The sequence below is a fragment of the Leuciscus leuciscus genome (genome assembly GCF_965113295.1).
Source record: "Leuciscus leuciscus genome assembly, chromosome: 22".
Taxonomy (NCBI): Eukaryota; Metazoa; Chordata; class Actinopteri; order Cypriniformes; family Leuciscidae; genus Leuciscus; species Leuciscus leuciscus.
In genome coordinates, this window is record NC_138746.1 from 35,871,557 (window position 1) to 35,891,946 (window position 20,390).

The 20,390-nt window shown below is 41.7% G+C and overlaps 1 protein-coding gene across 9 annotated transcripts in view; it reads right to left on the reverse strand.

The window, feature by feature from the left end:
* The window catches only part of LOC309486437 (neurexin-1a-like), a 174,389-nt gene that overhangs the window by 84,239 nt on the left and 69,760 nt on the right, over positions 1-20,390 (reverse strand). For 6 of the 9 annotated variants that reach the window (XM_082153742.1, XM_082153744.1, XM_082153743.1 and 3 more), the window contains 4 exons: positions 15,732-16,036; positions 15,317-15,340; positions 9,875-10,036; positions 4,990-5,431 (listed from right to left, as the gene is read on the reverse strand). In XM_082153742.1, coding sequence (XP_082009868.1) covers positions 4,990-5,431; positions 9,875-10,036; positions 15,317-15,340; positions 15,732-16,036 — 933 coding nt within the window. The remainder of the gene's footprint in view (positions 1-4,989; positions 5,432-9,874; positions 10,037-15,316; positions 15,341-15,731; positions 16,037-20,390) is intronic. The other 3 variants (XM_082153745.1, XM_082153747.1, XM_082153741.1) reach the window with 1 other exon arrangement.

Genomic DNA, 20,390 nt, shown 5'->3' on the forward strand with positions numbered 1-20,390 from the left:
ATCTAGTGAAGCCATATTCAAACAAATAGTGTCTATTACTGAGAACAATGGACTTTCAGTCAGCCAGATCAGTGCCTATGGTGCAGATAACGCATCAGTTAATTATGGTCGGCACAACTCAGTTTTTCAGAAACTCAGAGAAGCTAACCCACAAATTGTGAAGGGCAATTGCAAGTGTCACATCATAAACAACACTGTCAAAGCAGCTAAACGTGTCTTTAGTGCTGGAGGGTGTGACGTGGAGGCCTTTGTGCTGAAGGTGTATAGTGAATTCAGTTGTTCTGCTAAAAAAGTGGAATTGCTTAAGGACTTCTGTGAATTTACTAATACAAAATACAGGGAGATTCTGAGGCATGTCCCCACACGCTGGCTGTCTTTGCTGCCAGCGATACAGAGGATTTTAGAGTGTTGGCCAGCTTTAAAGTCTTATTTTGTATCCCTGGGAAAGGAGGACTGCCCAAGTATCATCTGGACATTTGTGTGTGGTACAAGTGATGCAGAAAATGTAGACTGTACTGTAGCTGAATGTATCCTTGCATTCATGCACAATGTGATGCAAGAATTTGATTCATCTATTAGGGTGCTCAAGAGTGACAGTGCTACTGTGATTGACGTTTACTCTGTGATGAACCGATTGCGCAGTCAGCTGATCGCAAGGCGCACAGACAAATTCTATGGCAGCAAAGCAAAACAAATACTGAGGAGCCTTTTACCCCAGCAACAGGAACAGTTCAGGAGCCTGGTGGACAGATTTTTTGAGAAGGCAGTGCTGTATCTTGAGGATAAATTTGACTTCAATGACCAGGTTCTTGCACACATTGGCTGTCTCAGCCTTCATGAAGGACAATCACTCCAGTGGTCAGAGTTGGAAGTTTTAGTGGAAAAACTGGCCCTGGATGTTGAAGAAGACAAGCTGTATGGTGATGTAGTCATTCTGAATGAGGTCTTACACACCATTCCAACAGACCTTACCCCAGACAGAAAGTGGGCCTATTTTTTTAGCAAGGCAACTGAATCCACCGAGCTGTTGAAAGTAGTTGCTTTTATTTTTTCCATACCAGTCAGTAATGCCTATGCAGAAAGAGTGTTCAGTCATATGGAGGATGTTTGGTCCGATAAAAGAAACAGACTGTCAGTTGCAATGGTGAAGTCTGAGCTTCAGGTCAGATTGAATTTCAAATTGTCATGCACTGAATTCAAGACATTCATTGAAGAACAGAAACCACTGATAGCTGCAGCAAAGGGAAACGCAAAGTATAGATGGAAGACTAGGTAAGCTCAGGCCTATTTATGTATGATTTTGTTATTCCAATGTCTGATTGAGACATACTAAATAAAAGTGGCTATAGATGTGGCTAAGGTATGGTAAATGCAAATCTAATGTCATCCCTCTACTTATTTCTTTAGCAAAGAGGAAGCAAAAGCAAGCACAAGCACCAGTATCTAAGCAATCAGGTAAGCTATAAGTTAAGTAAGATAAGTGAGAATACTTGAGATGTTTAAAATATTCACGAGTCACGACTATGCTCAATCTTACTGCACAAAGGCCAATTTTGTCTTGTGGGTCTAATGTCTAATGGACATTTTCACTTGTGAGCAAAGCGGTCGGTCAGGTCATCGATATGTCCAGGTTTTTTATAAGACATAGGTGGCAACCCTAATACAGGCACTCTGGAGAAAACGTCTCGGTTATAACGTAACCTCGGTTCCCTGAGATAATGGGAACGAGTGATGCGTCTGCTAGACACTACGGGGAAAACTTATTTTTCTCAGATTATTGAAGCCTTTAATTCTATAATCGCAGTGCTACTGCACAGCCATAACAGTGCAGTGATGTGCGCACACTTATTGGCTGAGCAGTGGGAATTGCATGAATCTATGGTGATGCGTCGTATCTGCGCAAGCCAATCGGGGTGCATCCTGCCGAACCGAGTGCAGAGCCTGCCAAGGGGGAATCTGCCAGTATAAGCAGCTCGTCTCGCCATAGGATTCAGGTTAATTCGACCTAAGCGATGAACGCCAAGTTGTGTAGCATCATAGCACGGCCATCCACACAAGGCCATGCCTCTGGTGGAGTGTGCTCTGATGTCGATGGGGCATTGGAGACCTATCAAGCGCAAGCCAATGCGAAGGCGTCCACTATCCAGCGGGACAATCTCTGCTTTGTGACCGGAAGCCCCTTGGTGCGGCCACCGAAGCAAACGAAGAGCTGCTCTAAATGCCTAAACAGGGCAGAATACGCGCTGTTCCCGCGCCGCTGTCGCTTGCGGTGTGAAACCGGCGTTAGAATGTTTCAGCTAGTCGTTAAGTGTGTCCCCGGCATTAGTCCTGTCCGATCAGCCCTGCGGCTCCATTGTTTCTTCGTCTCACCATTGAGAGAAAGAGAACGTTGGAGAACGAGAGGAGAAGTCGCTTTCTTTAGAGAAAGCAGTCCGTGAACGCAGCAAGTGGAGACTCGTGCTCTCGCAATGAGACCGTCAGTCTTCATTGAACGCGGCTTGCTGGCCCGGCAAGCAACACAAGAATATGCTCTATGAGTCTCATCTGATAGGAAATCCCCTTGCTGCAGGGAGAGTGAGACACATGGGGAATAGCCACAGGGGAACGGTGATACAGCTGCAGCAGTGTCGAGTCAGTAGTCTGCTTTAAATGCAGAGCAAGATTCAGCTCCATCCGCTGCTGGGGCTCTTCCAACGGTGAGAAGGCTTCTTTTAGCCAGAGATGAAGGTCGTCACTCAAGTAGAAAAAATCTGAATCCTATGGCGAGACGAGCTGCTTATACTGGCAGATTCCCCCTTGGCGGGCTCTGCACTCGGTTCGGCAGGATGCGCCCCGATTGGCTCGCGCCGATACGCCGCATCGCCATAGGTTCATGCAGTTCCCACTGCTCAGCCAATAAGCACGCGCAGATCACTGCACTGTAATGGCTGTGCAGTAGCACTGCGATTATAGAATTAAAAGCTATTGAATAAAAGGAGTTTTCCCCCATAGCGTCTAGCAGACGCAATATGAGTAAAAGTTTTGAAAGGGAACAGTGATGTCATCGTCCAGCTCAGTTCAGTTCTCATATAATGGTGTAAATGCAGGCAGATCCATAATATTGTTGAATATTATCTGGTAAGGGAACCTTCCTGTAAGTACATCTTTATTCTTAATATTCTTGCAAATATTTAAATACTCATGAAAAAAAAAAAAAACACTGTGTCACTCTTATCTCGCTCAGAGTGTGAGGCCAGGGTAACAAATCAGTTTATGCAATTACCAGCTCTCAGGATGGAGTGGAAAACACAGCTGGGAGTCAAATCAAATTTTCAGCATGATATCGCAAGGCATTTTGGCCAGGAGCACTTGCTAACAATAGGCAAACCAAAAACAAGCTGCTGTTCAGCTGTTGTGTTGTATTGCAGAATTAGGTGAGACAAAAGGGGAGTATTCTAAAAACGCTATACTCTTTGCTCGCTGCAGACAGTAAACCAAATTTGACTGAGGTGGGGTGATGCTGCAGAGTATTCAAGGCCTGAAAGAGCTGAATTTCACTGTGCAAATCTGTGCATTCAGACAGTAAGAAAGGTTGTCTCCGAACTGTACTATACTTAAAATCTGATTATTCAAACCATTTTAACATTTTACTTCCATGTTTTTCTTTTTAAAGGGATAGTTCGGGATAAGGGATAGCAAAAAAATACTGCTTAAAGGGATAGTTCGGCCAAAAATGATATTCAACCCATGATTTACTCACGTAGGACGCCATACGTAGGAAGCGTCGTGACGTAGAACGAATGTAGAGTTTTGTTTTGCTCTGCTCTCTGGCTGCGCTGTCACGTTCGTTCTACGTCACGACGCTTCCTACGCTACGTCAGCATCCATCTCCGTGAACGCGCATCGACCGCTACCGGAAGCCAGTTATTTTCATTTATAAAGTTTTAAATATGTATATTTTTACGACAAAACCGCACGGATTACCCTCAGACGGCCTTCGTTTATCCCCCTGGAACCGGATGGATTACTTTTGCGAAGGATGCATGCACATTTTGGGACTTGAAGGAGGTGAGCCCTATAGCTTCACGTTATAACCACTGAAAGATCTAAGACATTTTCTAAAATAACTGAAAATGTGTTTGTCTGAAAAAAGATTGACATATGCATCTCGAACGGCTTGAGGGTGAGTAAATCATGGGTTGAATATCATTTTGGGCCGAACTATCCCTTTAAGCAGTATTTTTTTTTTCTCACGCTTTTATGGTCTGCATTCTAAAAGCATTTTTCATGAAGTTCATAAATGGAATTTCCTATTGACAAATATAAAGTAAAAATGAGTGAAATGACTACTAATTATATTCAGCATATATTAAGCATGTATAGCTGTAACGTGTAAGCAGGGACGAGGCAGAGAGAGAATCCAGATGCAAGCACAAGTATTAATAGGAAACCATAAACACAAAATAATCCAGGAACAAAGGTAAAATCCACAAAGAGAACAACGACAGAAATACACAAACAGCAGTAACAACCAACAAACCACAACTGAAGCACAGAGGTTTAAATAGACAGGCTAACAAGGGGCTAACGAGGGACAGGTGTTGGTGACTGATGTCATGGGAACTAATAAGGGTAACTATGGTGACAAACAAGGTACAAGGCAAAACAGGAACCAAACACAGGAAGTGAACACAGAAACAATGGGGAACTAAGAATTCACTTTAACATAAAAGTCCTACAAAACACAAGACAGTGCAGGGATTGTGACAATAGCATGTAGGAAGCAGAGACTAACGACAAACCATGCTTCTAACCACAAACCATGCTTCTAACCACAGGTGTTGTCCACAAGCTTGTGATGCTGTTTGTTAATTGTTGTTGGAACGGTAGTTTCAAGAAAAAACAAATTACTCAACTACCATCGTAACAATGGAACATGTGACCACAGTTGACTAACAATGGGAAAGCAGTCATCTGATCTCATACACAAGCTCTATAGTAAAATCTTACCTGATTTTCCATCCCTCCGGAAATCCACATGATACCACTCCCCATCATTCACTTTTTTGTTGACAGCCAGTGTCTTGGTTGTGCCTGATCCCATATCCAGAAGCAGGTACAAAAGGCCATCCAGTATCTCAATGGCAAAGAAGTCCACCTTCAGTGTGAGAGGGCTCTTGGTGTCTTTGGTCTGTTGCTTAGGTTTCCCATGGTTAAAGAGCAGAAGTCCATTGGGCTCAGTGGTGCGGAAGTCAAAGGAAATAGAACCGGTCTTCTTAGTGTTCCATTTAAGAAGTGTGATGAAGGATTCCGGTGTCTCAAACGTGATGGGATCTAATGCGACAACATTCTCACACTTGAAGGAAACAACTCCATGGATCTTCATTTTGGGGTCGCCTTTAAAAGCCAGTCTGGACAGCTCCAGCCGAACGTCATTATTTTTATATACAACCTACAGATATATAACAATGCCAGTTGAACAGAAATAATATGAGAAACTTCTGATCTAAACTATGTTTGTAGAACCCTTACATGAATGGGTGGAAGATTGACACGTGTCTTTTTCACTAAAATGAAATCATTAAGTAATGATTAAGTAATGATTAAGTAATTATTAAGTAAGTCCATAGCCACATTTAGAATTGTTGGGAAAAGATGGAACAGACATGCTTTTATTAAGGAAAGCTGTGATTTTATTTTAAAAAGGTTAGAGTGAAAAGTAACGCACCATGGAGCAACAGTGCTACCCACGCTATCAAGAGACAAACTCCCATTAAAAAAAGGCTCTAATAGCAGCCCGGCCGAGCATCTCCACAAACTCATAGAAAATAACTAAAACAATCCGAGGTTCTTGTTTAGTACAGTGGCTAGATTAACAAATAACACCTGAACAAATTATTCCATTACAGTTTAGTAGCAATAACTTTATGAATTTCATCACTGAGAAAATCGAAAGCATCAGAAATACAATTGTAAATGTACAACCTTTGACAGCGTTTTATGATTCAGCCTCAGTTATCGCTTATCATTGCATCTAAACCGTTTATTAGATCCAATATGCACTAAATTACTGAAAGAGTTGTTATCTGTAGCAGAAGAGACTCTTCTCAATATTATTAACTCTTTATCTCTAGGTCATGTCCCAAGACCGTTCAAGCTGGCAGTTATTAAGCCTCTCATTAACAAACCAAAATTAGATTCAAATTACAGACCCATTTGACCAACACAATTGTATTTTGTAAATATGAAAAAATGTTGTCACACTCCAAAAATGTTGGAACAGAGGCAAAATATAAGTGAAAAGATTATTCAGGTTAGACTATGCAACTGTTTTGAAACAGTGAAAACCCAATGAGCAGGGGAACTGGTAATAGTTGGGGAATCGTGTTTGTGTGTAAAAGAGCTTCTCAGTCTTTGTAAGCAAAGATGGGTCATGGCTCATCACTTTGTGGCAAATATCATTAGAGAATTGTCAAACAATTCAAAAATCACATTTCTCAATGCAAGATTGCAAAGAATTTATGTCTTTCACCATCTTCCATACATAATATTGTGAAAAGATTCAGGGAATCCAGAGAAATCTCAGTCTGTGTTGGGCAAGGCAGGAGACCTTTTGTGAGAGTTGAATGTGCGTGACCTTTGAGCCCTCAGATGGCATTGCATGAGAAACCATCATGCTACTCTGTTAAATACAGCCACATGTGCAGGAGTACTTTTAGAAAACCATTCTTACTGAACGCAGTCTGAGTCCGCATCAAGAAATGCCACTTGAATCTCTGTTACGCAAGGAGAAAGCTATACATCTGTTCTATGCAGAGATGCCAGCGAGTTCAGATGGTCTAGAAGACAGTAGAAAGGTGTGCTGTGGTCAGATGAGTCCATGTTTAAGCTTGTTTTTGGAAAAAAAAAATGGACATCGAGTTCTCAGTCCCAAAGACGAAAGGGACCAACCAGACTTTGGCATCAGTGCAAATGGCATGGGTAACTTGCATTTGTGTGAAGGTACCACTGACATGAAGGCATGTATTTAGATTTTACAGAGACATAAACTGCCATCAAGAAGACATCTTTCCTTGGGAGCAAAACAAGGCCAGGCCTCATTCTGCACATGCTAAAACTGAATGTTTCTAGACACTCTGGACCATAAAAGGAATGTGCCTGAGGGCCTGCAGTCCAGATCTGTCTATCATTGAACATGTATGATCCATCATGAAAAAGACAATTGGACAGTGATGACCACGGACTGTTGAGCAGCTGTCTTGTATCAGACAAGATTGGGCAAATATTCCACTTGCAAAACTTCAACAATTAGTTTCCTCAATTCCCAAACATTTAAAAAGTGTAATTAAAAGGAAAGGTGATGTGACACAGTGGTAAACATGCCTCTGTCCCATTTTTTTTTTTTTTTTTTTGGAGTGTGTAGCAGCCATCAAAATCAAAACTTGTTTACAAAATAAAATCAAGTTGGTCAGTGAAAACATTGGAAATATTTTCTTTGTACATTTGTCAGTTAAATAAAGGTTCAAGAGAATTAACAAATCACAGATTTTTTATTTTATTGCTTTAAAAAAATATATTTTCTTGAAATGGGGTTGTATTTAAAAGGGGGAAAATAATCTAAGTTAATATCAGTAAATTATGGAGTGCCGCAAGGCTCTGCATTAGGCCCTCTGTTAATTTCAATATATATGTTGCCACTTGGTAATATTATAAGAAAACATGGAATTAGTTTCCACTGTTATATCGATGATACTCAGTTATATATTTTATCACAACAAGATGAAAACTCTAAATTATCCAAGTTGACAGAGTTGTGTTAAAGATATAAAATATAGGATAACCTGTAATTGTCTTCTATTAAATTCAGATAAGACTGAGGTATTACTTACTGGACTAAAAACCTGTACACAGAATCTCTTAGAATACAATTTGCATTTAGAAGGATGTACTGTTACTTTATTCTCTACAGTTGAAGACCTGGGAGTTATATTAGACAGCAACTTGTCTTTCGAAAATCATATTTCATATATTACAAAAACAGCCTTCTTCCACCTTGGAAACATCGCTAAGCTTAATACATTATCAGCTAACTTTATGATTTGTATATGTACATTTCTGAAATACATAACTTGAACACGTCACCTTTGATAACAGATAACTCTAAATTGTAATGTAGACGCATGCAATTTCTGTAAAGAAGCTTTTTAAACGATATGTAATGTGAAAAGTGCTATACAAATAAATGTGAATTGAATTGAATTGAATTTATTTTTGAAAAACGTGATATTATGGTGAGCTTGTATTTTTTTATGTGGTAGTCTTTCAACCACAATTGACTCACTGACAATATTGTGTTTGAATACGGGCATAATGGGCTAAAATAAAAAAACAATACAATGACATTACATGCATGCATGCATTATAGACATGCAATCAGCGAACATATTTTCTTTAGGCCCTCCTCTTTAGGATATATGAATATAGACAGAGAACCATCTAACTGTCCCATAAAGAGAAGCTTTAAAGGGATAGTTCACTTTGAAATTAAATTTTGGTATGTTTTAGCTTACCTCAAGGGCATCCAAGATGTAGGTGTCTTTTTTTCCGCAGTAGTTTCAATTTTGATATTTTTAGGTCAAACCGTTCTTGTCTGTCAGTCATATAATGCAGGTCGATGGTCACTGTCTCAAAGAGCATGCACAGAGTCCAAATTAAAACAATTCCCCATCGTCCACATTGATGGCCTACGACACGAAACGAGCGGTTTGTGTGAGAAAACGAACAGTATTTATATCGTTTTTGCCTCTTGTACACAGCCACGTCCAAGTGATCTGAGAGCGCGGGCGGGTATAGATATATACACTAGATGTCGCCTTGGCTACGGTTTCGTTCCAATGAACTGCAGTAGCCAAGGCGACTTCTATTGTATATTTCTATACCCGCCCCCGCTCTCAGATCACTTGGACGTGGCTGTGTACAAGAGGCAAAAACGATATAAATACTGTTCGTTTTCTCACACAAACCGCTCGTTTCATGTCTTAGGCCATCAATGTGTACTTACGATGGGGAATTGTTTAATTTGGACGATGTAGAATTGTTTTAATTTGGACTCTGTGCATGCTCTTTGAGATAGTGACCATCGACCTGCATTATATGACTGACAGACAAGAACGGTTTGACCTAAAAATATCAAAATTGAAACTACTGCGGAAAAAAAGACACCTACATCTTGGATGCCCTTGAGGTAAGCTAAAACATACCAAAATTTAATTTCAAAGTGAACTATCCCTTTAACGTAATTTAGTGTGTTGCGTTTGTATTCTGGGCTCATCTGCTTGGTTGTATATAGTATACATCAATAAGGAGAAGATAAAAAAATAAGAAAAAGAATATGATAAGATAAGAAAATAAAATATTAATGTGGCTTTCACCTTTCAATGCCATGAATGCAAACAGCAAACTCCAAAAAGCACCATATATGTAAAATAATAAATTTAAATGTAATCTGCTTTACATGTGAGTTGAGGTTTGTGAACCAAAGTGCAGTCTTTTATTTAAATAAGAAAAGACAAAAAGTAAAAGACTAAAACTAGACTTGACTGTAAAGTGGGTTGATATTTACTGTGGGAGATGTTAAAGAGAACTTCAGTGCTCCTCCTACAGTGAATTCATGCTCAACCCTATCCATAATGAGCACTGTAGTTAACAAGGTCAATTGCTTACAAAATATTTATTGGTTAATTAAAGGCTCTTTGAACCTGTTTTGTTCTGCAAACAAAGTTTAGGCTATTTCTCTCTTGAAAATGAATGAATCTATCACCATAACAGAAACATAAGCTTCTATAAAGCTCTATAAAGCTTCATCTGCATTGATATCTTGTAGTAGGTATTTTACCTCCCTCAGACAACCCATAAAGTTGTTGCTAACAGGTGATCCAGGCAAGTCGGCTGTACCAGGGCTTCCTCCAACATAGAAAAAGTCATCAGAGCCAAGCATAGCGTAGTCCTCTTGAGTATATCCTGTGGTGGTCAGTATTCCGTCCACAGATATTGTTACCTAAAGAACAAACCACAGGAAAATGAAATACAGGTACCGCTTTGCTACTGTCTGGATTTTGGTTTCTTCAGTCACTAAGATGCACTGAACACTGCATAATGACACAATGGAGAACACACCAGTGGTCACATGATCGTAAGCCCTATAGAAACACACCAATTCATTGGCTGATGGTGCTGAATTGCCAACCATAAGGAGCTGCATAACCTGTCACCATCACCTCTGATTTTCTTATCTTCAGTGCACTATAGTTTCAGCCCCTTTTGTCTAGCCACTCGCCTTTAAGTTGATTATTCCCTTTTTGAGTGACAAGGTGGCATTTCTGAAGTGTCTGCCTTAATGAACGTGCATCATTGTCCTGTTTGGGGGGTTGTCATGCGGAGGCCATGTTGGAAGGATATGGATTTCCACACTTCAAGATCTTAAGCAATCATGAGCTTCGGACAATGCTTTCACTGTGGGAGACTATCAGGCCACATTCTAGTCACCTAGCTATGAGGTGCAGAAGTGGAAGAGTAAAGGAGGGCGTACACTGTGCGAGTTCTGACACACAGGAGGTCGTGAGCCATTGCACACGTTACGAGTCAGTTATCCCGATAATCGCGTCAAAGCAGCTGGTACACGGCGGGACTGTACTGCACAGCAATGTTGTGCTATCAATGTATGTTACAATCAATGTTGCTGCTATAGTTTCGGATAGAAAAAAGAAAAGAATAAAAAGACGAATGTGCAAAAGCAGAGAACAACACAGCTATGCTTTCAACAAAACCACTACAAAGTGTAGACTATATATGTATGTCAGTGTCAGTGTGTGTGTGTCAGTGCATGCGCATACTGTAGGGTTACAGCAACTACTGGGCTATAATAATAATCATAGATCTAGCCTATGTGACGTGGTTGTGTATGATTTGGCAATAGGGAACAGCCTATTCACTGGTCAAACTATTTAAACATGTTTGAAAATTACCGGGAGGTCGGGAGTTGCTCGTAACGTACTCGGCTCAGCTCGTAATTGCTCTCAAACACTGCGAGCCGCGACCATACGAGCATCAATGATTTCCAGGCGATTGCTCTCGATAGAAATCTCCAGAGCTCGTACGACAGCAAAAATCACACCGTGTATGCCCGGCTTAAAGGAGCAAGCACATGGAGATTTGAAGCTTTCTCTCTCTACTTGTCCTAGCTCACATCGCTCAATGAAACAGCAGACGGCTGCGTTCCAGATGCACTTGTAATGTAGGCCAGTAAGAGCTGTGCATGTAAACCTCACTCCCCTGGCCTCAAGAGGCACGCTAGCAACTGATGCTAGAGACTGCCTTCCTGCCTCGCTGCCTGCTGTGAGTGTGTTTGCTTCGGTGCTGTAAGCTCTGTCTTAGCCTCGTATTTCCTTGTTTTGAACCATCATTTACTACAATTTCTAGTTGTTTATACTAAAACTAAATACAGCTTACCCAACATCTCAGATTAACCTGACATAGCTTCCGTTACTACTAGCACAACACGCTAGTAATTCGCTAGCCTGTTAACGCGCCACCCGTGCGCTCAGCTATTTTTATTTATTTATTTTCTCTCGCGCCTTTGAGTTTATAAAAGCTCAGGTGAGTAAGAATCACTCAACAAACACGGTGAGTAATGTTTTGTCCTGTTATTATCATGCGTCGCGTCTGAATGCGTTGTTGTTTTTGGAGCTCTATCGATTTGATTTATAATTCTTGATTTTTCTCTTTAAACTCGCTTACAACGAACATTTTCTACTTTTCCTCACTGAGAAGCACTACTGCTCAAACCTCATAGTTACAACGCGGACTGTTGAGCAGACGCGTCTCAAGCCTATTAGTGATCCAACGCTGGATACTCTTAAAGGTACGTCCGTGGATCACGGCTGAACGCGTCTTCTCCACACTCACTTACAAACAAACATTTTATTTATTTTTTGTTCGCCTATAGTGCGTCTACTCTACACCTCTACCACTAAAAAAAAACCTAAAAAACCTCATAGTTACAACGCGGACTGTTGAGCAGACGCGTCTCAAGCCTATTAGTGATCCAACGCTGGATACTCTTAAAGGTACGTCCGTGGATCACGGCTGAACGCGTCTTCTCCACACTCACTTACAAACAAACATCTTTTTTTCGCCTATCGTGCGTCTACTCTACACCCCTACCACAAAAAAAATAAAAAAAAATAAAATAATAATAATAAAATAAACGGATTATATCCAAGACTTCAGTCATAAATTAGTATTAATATTGATAGCATCACTGGTAGCTTCGTTGCTAACTCACTGTCCATCTGTTAAAATGGCGAATATATCAGATGTAATTAGTCTACCTTTTGGTGCAGGTGAGGACACATTTGAGCTGCACGCACTGCAGTCTGAGCTGGAAGCTGTTGAGAAACAGATCCACGACCTTTTATTGAGACAGGCCGAGCTGAGAGACCGGTGTTTGGCTCTTGAAACATCACGCGCCGATGCACACAAATCAGTGTTTAACGTTACTAACCCGCTGACTCCGACCTCGTCTACTCCGTGCGTTCCTCAGCATCGGTCGCAATCAGCCATGGTCTCGTTCACTCCGGCTCCAACACGCCACCACGAAGCCTGGGTGGTTCCGCAGCGGAAGACGCGAGTCAGGTTTAGACCAAGACTTTCTCCGACCCTCCCGGTTTTCGAGTTATCCACACAAAACCGCTTCTCCCCTCTACGCGAAACAGAACGCGATGCTGTGATCATCGGCGATTCCATCGTTCGGCACGTACACGCTACGTTAGGTAAAAGTAAGGTGCACAGTCACTGCTTTCCTGGTGCTCGTGTTTCTGAAATCGCTGCTCGCGTTCCCGAGATCCTGAACGGTGACGAGCGCGTCGGAACTGTGGTCCTGCACGCGGGAGTGAACGACATCAGGCTGCGCCAGACGGAGATTCTGAAGAAAGACTTCAGGAATCTAATCGATACGGTACGCAGCACATCGCCTGAAACAATGATCATTGTGTCAGGACCGCTTCCCACGTACCGACTAGGGCATGAAAAGTTCAGCAGATTATTTGCGCTAAATGAATGGTTAATGTCATGGTGCAATGAGCAGAAACTGCTCTTTGTAAATAATTGGAATCTGTTTTGGGAGCGTCCTAGGCTTTTCCGTGCTGATGGCTTACACCCAAGCAGATTCGGAGCGGATCTTCTGTCAGATAACATCTCCAAAATGTTAAATACCCTTTGACTAGTAACCAAAAGTCCAAATCAAAGTCTCTGCTGCACCAATTTAACTGATATAAATACTAGTGTAGAACATTGCATAGAAACCGTGTCTATTCCTCGTTTAGTGAGATCAAATAATAAATCTACTGCAGGATCTAGGAAAAATCGAATTGTTATTAAAACAGAAAATTTTGCTATTGGTAAACAAAAACAATTTCTAAAGCTAGGTCTTCTAAACATTAGATCACTCACACCTAAGGCAGTTATTGTAAATGAAATAGTCACAGATAATAGCTTCGATGTACTTTGCCTTACTGAAACCTGGCTTAAACCAAATGATTATTTCGGTATTAATGAGTCTACTCCTCCTGGATACTGTTATAAGCATGAGCCCCTTCTGATTGGTCGTGCAACCATTTATAAAGATATTCTAAATGTTACTCAGAAAACGGGTTATACGTTTATTTCATTTGAAGTACTTGTACTAAATGTTACGCTCTTAGATGTTAGAAAAACATCCCTATTATCTCTAGCCTTGGCTACCGTATATAGACCGCCAAGGCCTTACGCTGATTTCCTAAAAGAGTTTGCAGATTTTCTCTCAGACCTATTAGTCAATGTCGATAAAGCATTAATTGTTGGAGATTTTAACATACACGTAGATAATCCAAATGATGCGTTAGGAGCTGCGTTTACAGATTTATTAAATTCATTTGGGGTCAAGCAAAACGTCACCGGACCAACACATCGTCTTAATCATACACTCGGTTTAATTATATCACATGGAACCGAGCCAACCGATATAGATATCATTCAGCGCCGCGTTATCGACCAGGCAGAACAATTCTCCCATCCACCATAGATCATTTCTCAAATTGCTTATCTAATCTGTCTCAGCTGCTGCCTGAACCCAAACAAACAGATGAACTAGAAGAACTAACTAGCACTATGAGCACCATTCTCTCTAGAACATTGGATGTGGTTGCACCTATTAAATGAAAAAAGGTCAGAGAGAAAAATAAAGCACCATGGTATAACAATACTACGCATGTTTTAAAGAGAGAAACCCGTATTTTAGAGCGTAAATGGAAACAAACTAATTTAGAGGTCTTTAGAATCGCGTGGAAAGACATTATGTCACGTTATAAAAAGGCCCTAAAAGCGGCCAGGGCTGAGCACCTCCGCAAACTAATAGAAAACAACCAAAACAATCCAAGGTTTTTATTTAGCACCGTGGCTAGACTAACAAATAAACAGACGTAACCCGAACAAAATATCCCGTTACAGTTCAGTAGTAATGATTTCATGAACTTCTTCAATGAGAAAATAGAAAGCATCAGAACCACAATTGTAAACGTTCAATCTTCAATCGCGCCTTATAATTCAGCTTCAATTATCACCCCGCAAGAACAAATTACAGTGCTTTACAACTATAGAACAAAAAGAGTTAAATAAACTTATCACTTCATCTAAAACAACAACATGTTTATTAGATCCTATACCAACTAAACTACTGAAAGAAGTGTTACCTGTAGTGGAAGAGCCTCTTCTCAATATTATTAACTCGTCTTTATCTTTAGGTCATGTTCCAAGAACATTTAAACTGGCAGTTATAAAACCTCTCATTAAGAAACCACAATTGTGACCACTAACATGTTCTCCATTGTACAGCGTCTCATTCCCACTCAGGGAACCAGGGTTACATTCAGGAACCTAGAACTTTTTCCTTTATTTTCTTTAGACTAAAACACATTTGTGTGTCTCTTTTCTTTAATTTATTGCATGACTTCGAAGGTATATGTTTGAAGACTTAATTTACTTGAATACAATTAGGTGTTGATGTATTAAACAAACAACAGCATTAGTATTGCCCCATTACAACTTAAAATTAATTGACAGACACAAAAATGGTGTTAGTAACTAAGATAGTCTTGTAAGGATATTTAATTGTAAGTAAATTTAAAGAAAACCATGCAACAGGGTTAAAAATGAAAGGGGGGGGGGGGGAGAAAAGAAAAAGAAAACACCCAAAAAGACAAACAATTTGAATAATATCTACAGAACAATGTAGTTTCTTTACCATAGCATATCCAATGCCTGAGTGCTTTGTGGAATAAGAGGGGAAAGGAAATAAAAAAAACTGTGAATAAAATAACAAATGATACTCAAAAAATAAACATGATGATTATCAATGTTGGAAATTAGTTTGTTAAACATTAAAAGGAACGTTTAGTAGAATGACACATTCCATGATTGACGTTAGTTTTACAAAGCATATTAGTAGCTGCATAAAATCAAACAAAATAAATGATATGCAGTGACACTTTAATTCGATGGTCCCCTTTAGACATTCTACTAACAATAAGTAACTTTGCAACTACATGTCAACTAACTCTTATAGGAATTATTTCTAAGGTAATGTCACTTTGTGTTACGAGATCTTAACTGAATCATTGATCTGTTTGGCTCCTTCGAAGCTCCTGTAGCTCTATTACCTGACGCAAATTCCGTGTTACTTTCACATCATGCCATTCATTGTCATTAAATTTCCCATTGACCAGCTCCACCAGAGCTTCAAATGCCCCGGAACCCAAATTTATGACGAGAGACACCGCCCCGTTTATCAGCGCCAGGTTGACATAGTCAGCGGATTTTCCTGTGTGCAGCAACAGTCCATTTCTCTGAAGAGTTTTGAACGACAGTGTGATTTCTTCGCTGCTGCCTTGGATCGGGTTCAGAGAAAGGTCGTAGCAGAAGTATTCTGAACCTTTGAATGTCGCCACATATTCTTCTTCTATTCCTGAAAACAAAGAAGAAAATGATGGGTTAAAAACCTGACAAGGATGTTGTGGCGAGCGGGTTGTGGTTATGCGAAGTCTACAACGGGGGATCCAGTGTGGAGACAAGCGGAAATAACGAGGTCAGTGATGGCTAACACCTGTCTCAACACCTTGTACTGGAGCAGTTTGGCGCTCGGCTACCTTGAGGAACGGCCGAGTGGGTCCAGCGCCACCACCCGGCGTCATTGGATCAGGCTATCCAGCTTGCTGAGGACCATCTGGTGGCGTGCCCCGGGGTCGGCGAGCTCTTTGTTAATCTCTTTCTCTACCCTCTCCTTCTCTCTCTCACCCAACCCCCGTAGCCAGGTCGCGAAGCAACGTGGAGCCGCCGCTTCATCTCCACCTTTTCCCACTCTCCGCCAGTCTCTTTGCCATAATTCTGGGCTAATCTGCGGGGACCCTGTGGGTTGCCCCTGATCAAACCGGGTAGTACCAAATACCTTAGAGTATTAAGGAGGGTACATATCAGGCTTTGGTGGATTCAGGCTGTAACCAAACCTAATTTCATCAAAGCCTGATGCAACAGAGGGCATTGGATATGAGCCGCAAGGTTAAAATGAGGCGCGTAGAGTACACAGGGAAGTGGTGGATTATCCTTAAGTAACTGTCAATATTCAATTTAGGGGAGAAAAGCATAGAGTTAAGGTGGCGGTTAATCCCCACCTTAGCCGTCCACTAATTTTGGGTACAGATTGGCCAGCATTTACACAATTATTGGCAATTTTGTGTGCAGGTGCCTCTTGGAGGACAAGGCTAGGGACAGGAGATGCTGTGGCTCAGGCTGGGGAAGCTGTTCCAGGACCATCACAGATAGACAGAGAAGAAATGAGAAAAAGAGCGGAGCTAATGTCGAGTTTGAGGTTAAATGAGTTAGATGATTTTCCTCTCGAGCAGTCTTGTGATGAAATGCTTAAAAATGCATATGACTGGGTCCGCACCATCGACGGACAGCTAATTCAGCCTGATCAGCCACTCTCCTATGCCAATTTTCCTATTATAAAAGACAGGTTGTATCAGGTGGCCCAAGACACCCAGACAAAGGAAGATACAACCCAGTTATTAGTGCCAAAAAGATGTCTGAAATGCTTTTCCAAGGGGCTCATTGTAATTCTCATCTCAAAAGCGTTGTTGCGCCCATTACCATCAGTAAGGGTCCCTTTCGAGAGTATTGGTATCGAACTCATCGGGCCATTAAAACGAGCTTGAAGTCATTAGAGAGGCTTGGGATGAGGGGCCTTCAAACAGCTGTAGTGAAATTCAGTACGTCATGGACCTCTGAGCAAAACTTCACACACTGGGGCAGCTCTCTATGGAGAGTTTGTTCCAGGCACAGGACAGACAAAGTAGGCTGTACAATAGGGGTAGGCGAAAGCGTAAATTTTCACCAGAAGTGCTGGAGTGCTAAAGGGCTTTAAAGTGTTACACGGCGAGTTGGAGATCTTGATTATGAGCTAAGACGAATGGACGGGTGATTCATGTCAAATTTATCATCTCAATCTTTTAAAATGCTGGAATGAGGTGACATCGGTTGAGTTAGCAGCGGCCGTTTTGGCAGAGGAAAATCTCGGACCAGAAGCAGCTGTCAAAACCAATCTGCTCGCTCTGTTCCCAGGGGGAGACACCTCTCGCCGCTGCAGCTCACTGATTTAGCCAAGTTGCAAGCAGATTTTGCAGATGTGTTTTCACCCCTGCCCGGTCGCACGGACCTCATACAGCACCATATCAAAACGATCCCCGGGGAAGTGGTGCACAGCTGTCCCTATCATTTACCTGAACACAAGAAAAAAGTGGTATAGGATGATTTAAAGGCCATGCTAGAGTTGGGCTTTATAGAAGAATCGCACTGTGACTGGGCGAGCCCGATAGTTTTAGTACCCAAAATGGATGTCTCTGTCCGTTTCAGTGTTGATTATAGACGGGTGAACACTGTTATCAAATGCCCGGAAGTTGACGAGCTACTTCGGTTAGGTTCGGCTTGCTTTTTATTTGATACTGGATTTAACAAAAGGATATTGGCAGATCCCATTATCACCATTATCCAAAGAAAAAACAGGCTTCACTACGCCGTTCAGATTCCACCAATTTATTACTCTTCCATTCGGGTTGTTCGGGGCTCCTGCTACCTTTCAGCGTCTCATGGACAAAAACCTCCAGCCAAATAGATTGTATGCCGCTTATGCTGGAACATCTATGTGCTCACCAGCCTGCAGACTGATCTCACTAAAAAGGAAGCACCAGATCCAGTCCAGTGGACGGAGTTGCGCCAACAGGCCCTAACCAAAGTAAAGGCTGCCCTGTGTAGCGGGCCGCTCTTACACTCTCCTAAATTTGATCTCTCTTTTTTGTTGCAGACAGACGCGCCGGACAGGGGGCTGGGTGCAGAGGAGCAGCCAGTGCTGTATCCAAGTAGAAAGCTCTCAAACAGAGAGACTAGATACAGCACCATTGAAAAAGAGTGTTTGGCCATTCGTTGGGCCGTCCTCACCCTCCGTTATTACCTCTTGGGACGGGAATTCACTCTGTGTACCACACAGCCCTCCAGTGACTCCACTGCATGAAGGATACCAACGAACGGATCACCGTTGGTATTCAGCTTTGCAGTCCACAGGCTGGGGGCGCAGATGGCTGTAGCTGACTTCCTCTCTAGAAATGAGGGGGAGGGGCTGCAGGCCGGATAGCTCCCCAGCATGAGTCGGGCAGTGGGGGTATCTGGCGAGGGGGGTTGTACACTTGCAACATTTATCAAGTTCATGGATAATTGTGCATGCGTTCGTTAATCAAGTTTAAGTTCAGTTTATTTCTAAAGCACATTTAAAAACATCCACAGGCTGACCAAAGTGCTCTACAATAAAAGTATAAGTTCACACAATAAATAAGCAACATACAACTGTAAGAAAAAAAATCACCATAAGAACCAGACAGAACTACACATTAAAAGCCAGGGAAAAAAGATGAGTTTTAAAACAGGATTTGAAATCAGTTTTCTAATGTTCAGTTTTCATTACGGTTCTAAAGTGATTAGGACTAATTTAGATTTCCTCATAGTGGCATAGTGGCTTCAATGACACAAGAGAGATAAAAGTCTACAGAGCATGGATGTCAGGATCTGGAAATGGAAAATCAAAAACTTGACAGAAACACATAAAAAAAATTGTCCCAAATAAACATGACCAACCAAAGAGATTGGATACTGACAATGACATCATCGGCAATCTACAGTATATCCTTATTACAGATAAGTGGTTGCAATCTACAAATGCTGAAAAACTGAATATCAATAAAAAAATTAAAAAAATTGTAATAGGAAAACGAAGACAAACTCTGATACAATAAACACTTATAAAAAGCTACAACAATGTAACAAGAAACCTCCATCTAATGAAATCATATTACAATACAAAGTTTCTTCAATATACACCGATCAGGCATAACATTATAACCACCTTCCTAATATTGTGTTGGGCCCCCTTTTGCTGCCAAACCAGCCCTGACCCATCCAGGCATGGACTCCACTAGACCCCTGAAGGTGTGCTGTGGTATCTGGCACCGAGTCCTATAAGCTGCGAGGTGAGGCCTCCATGGATCGGACTTGTTTGTTCAGCACATTCCACAGATGCTCGATTGGATTGAGATCTGGGGAATATTGAGGCCAAGTCAACACTTCGAACTCATTGTTGTGCTCCATAAACCATTCCTGAACCATTTTTTTTGCTTTGTGGCAGGGCGCATTATCCTGCTGAAAGAGGCCACAGCCACCAGGCAATACAGTTTAGATGAAAGGGTGTACATGGTCTGCAACAATGCTTAGGTAGGTGGTACATGTCAAAGTAACATCCACATGGATGGCAGGACCCAAGGTTTCCCAGCAGAACATTGCCCAAAGCATCACACTGCCTCCGCCGGCTTGCCTTCTTCCGATAGTGCATCCTGGTACCATGTGTTCCCCAGGTGAGTGACGCACATGTACCTGGCCATCCATGTGATGTAAAAGAAAACGTGATTCATCAGACCAGGCCACTTTCTTCCATTGCTACGTGGTCCAGTTCTGATGCTCACATGCCCACTGTTGGCGCTTTCGGTGGTGGACAGGGGCATGGGCACCCTGACTTGTCTGCAGCTATGCAGCCCCATACGCAACAAACTGTGATGCAACATCTATCAGAACCAAATGTTTGCAGAACCAGCATTAACTTCTTGAGCAATTTGAGCTACAGTAGCTCGTCTGTTGTATCGGACCACACGGGCCAGCCTTCCCTCCCCACATGCATCATTGAGCCATGGCCGCCCAAGACCCTGTCACCAGTTCACCTTTGT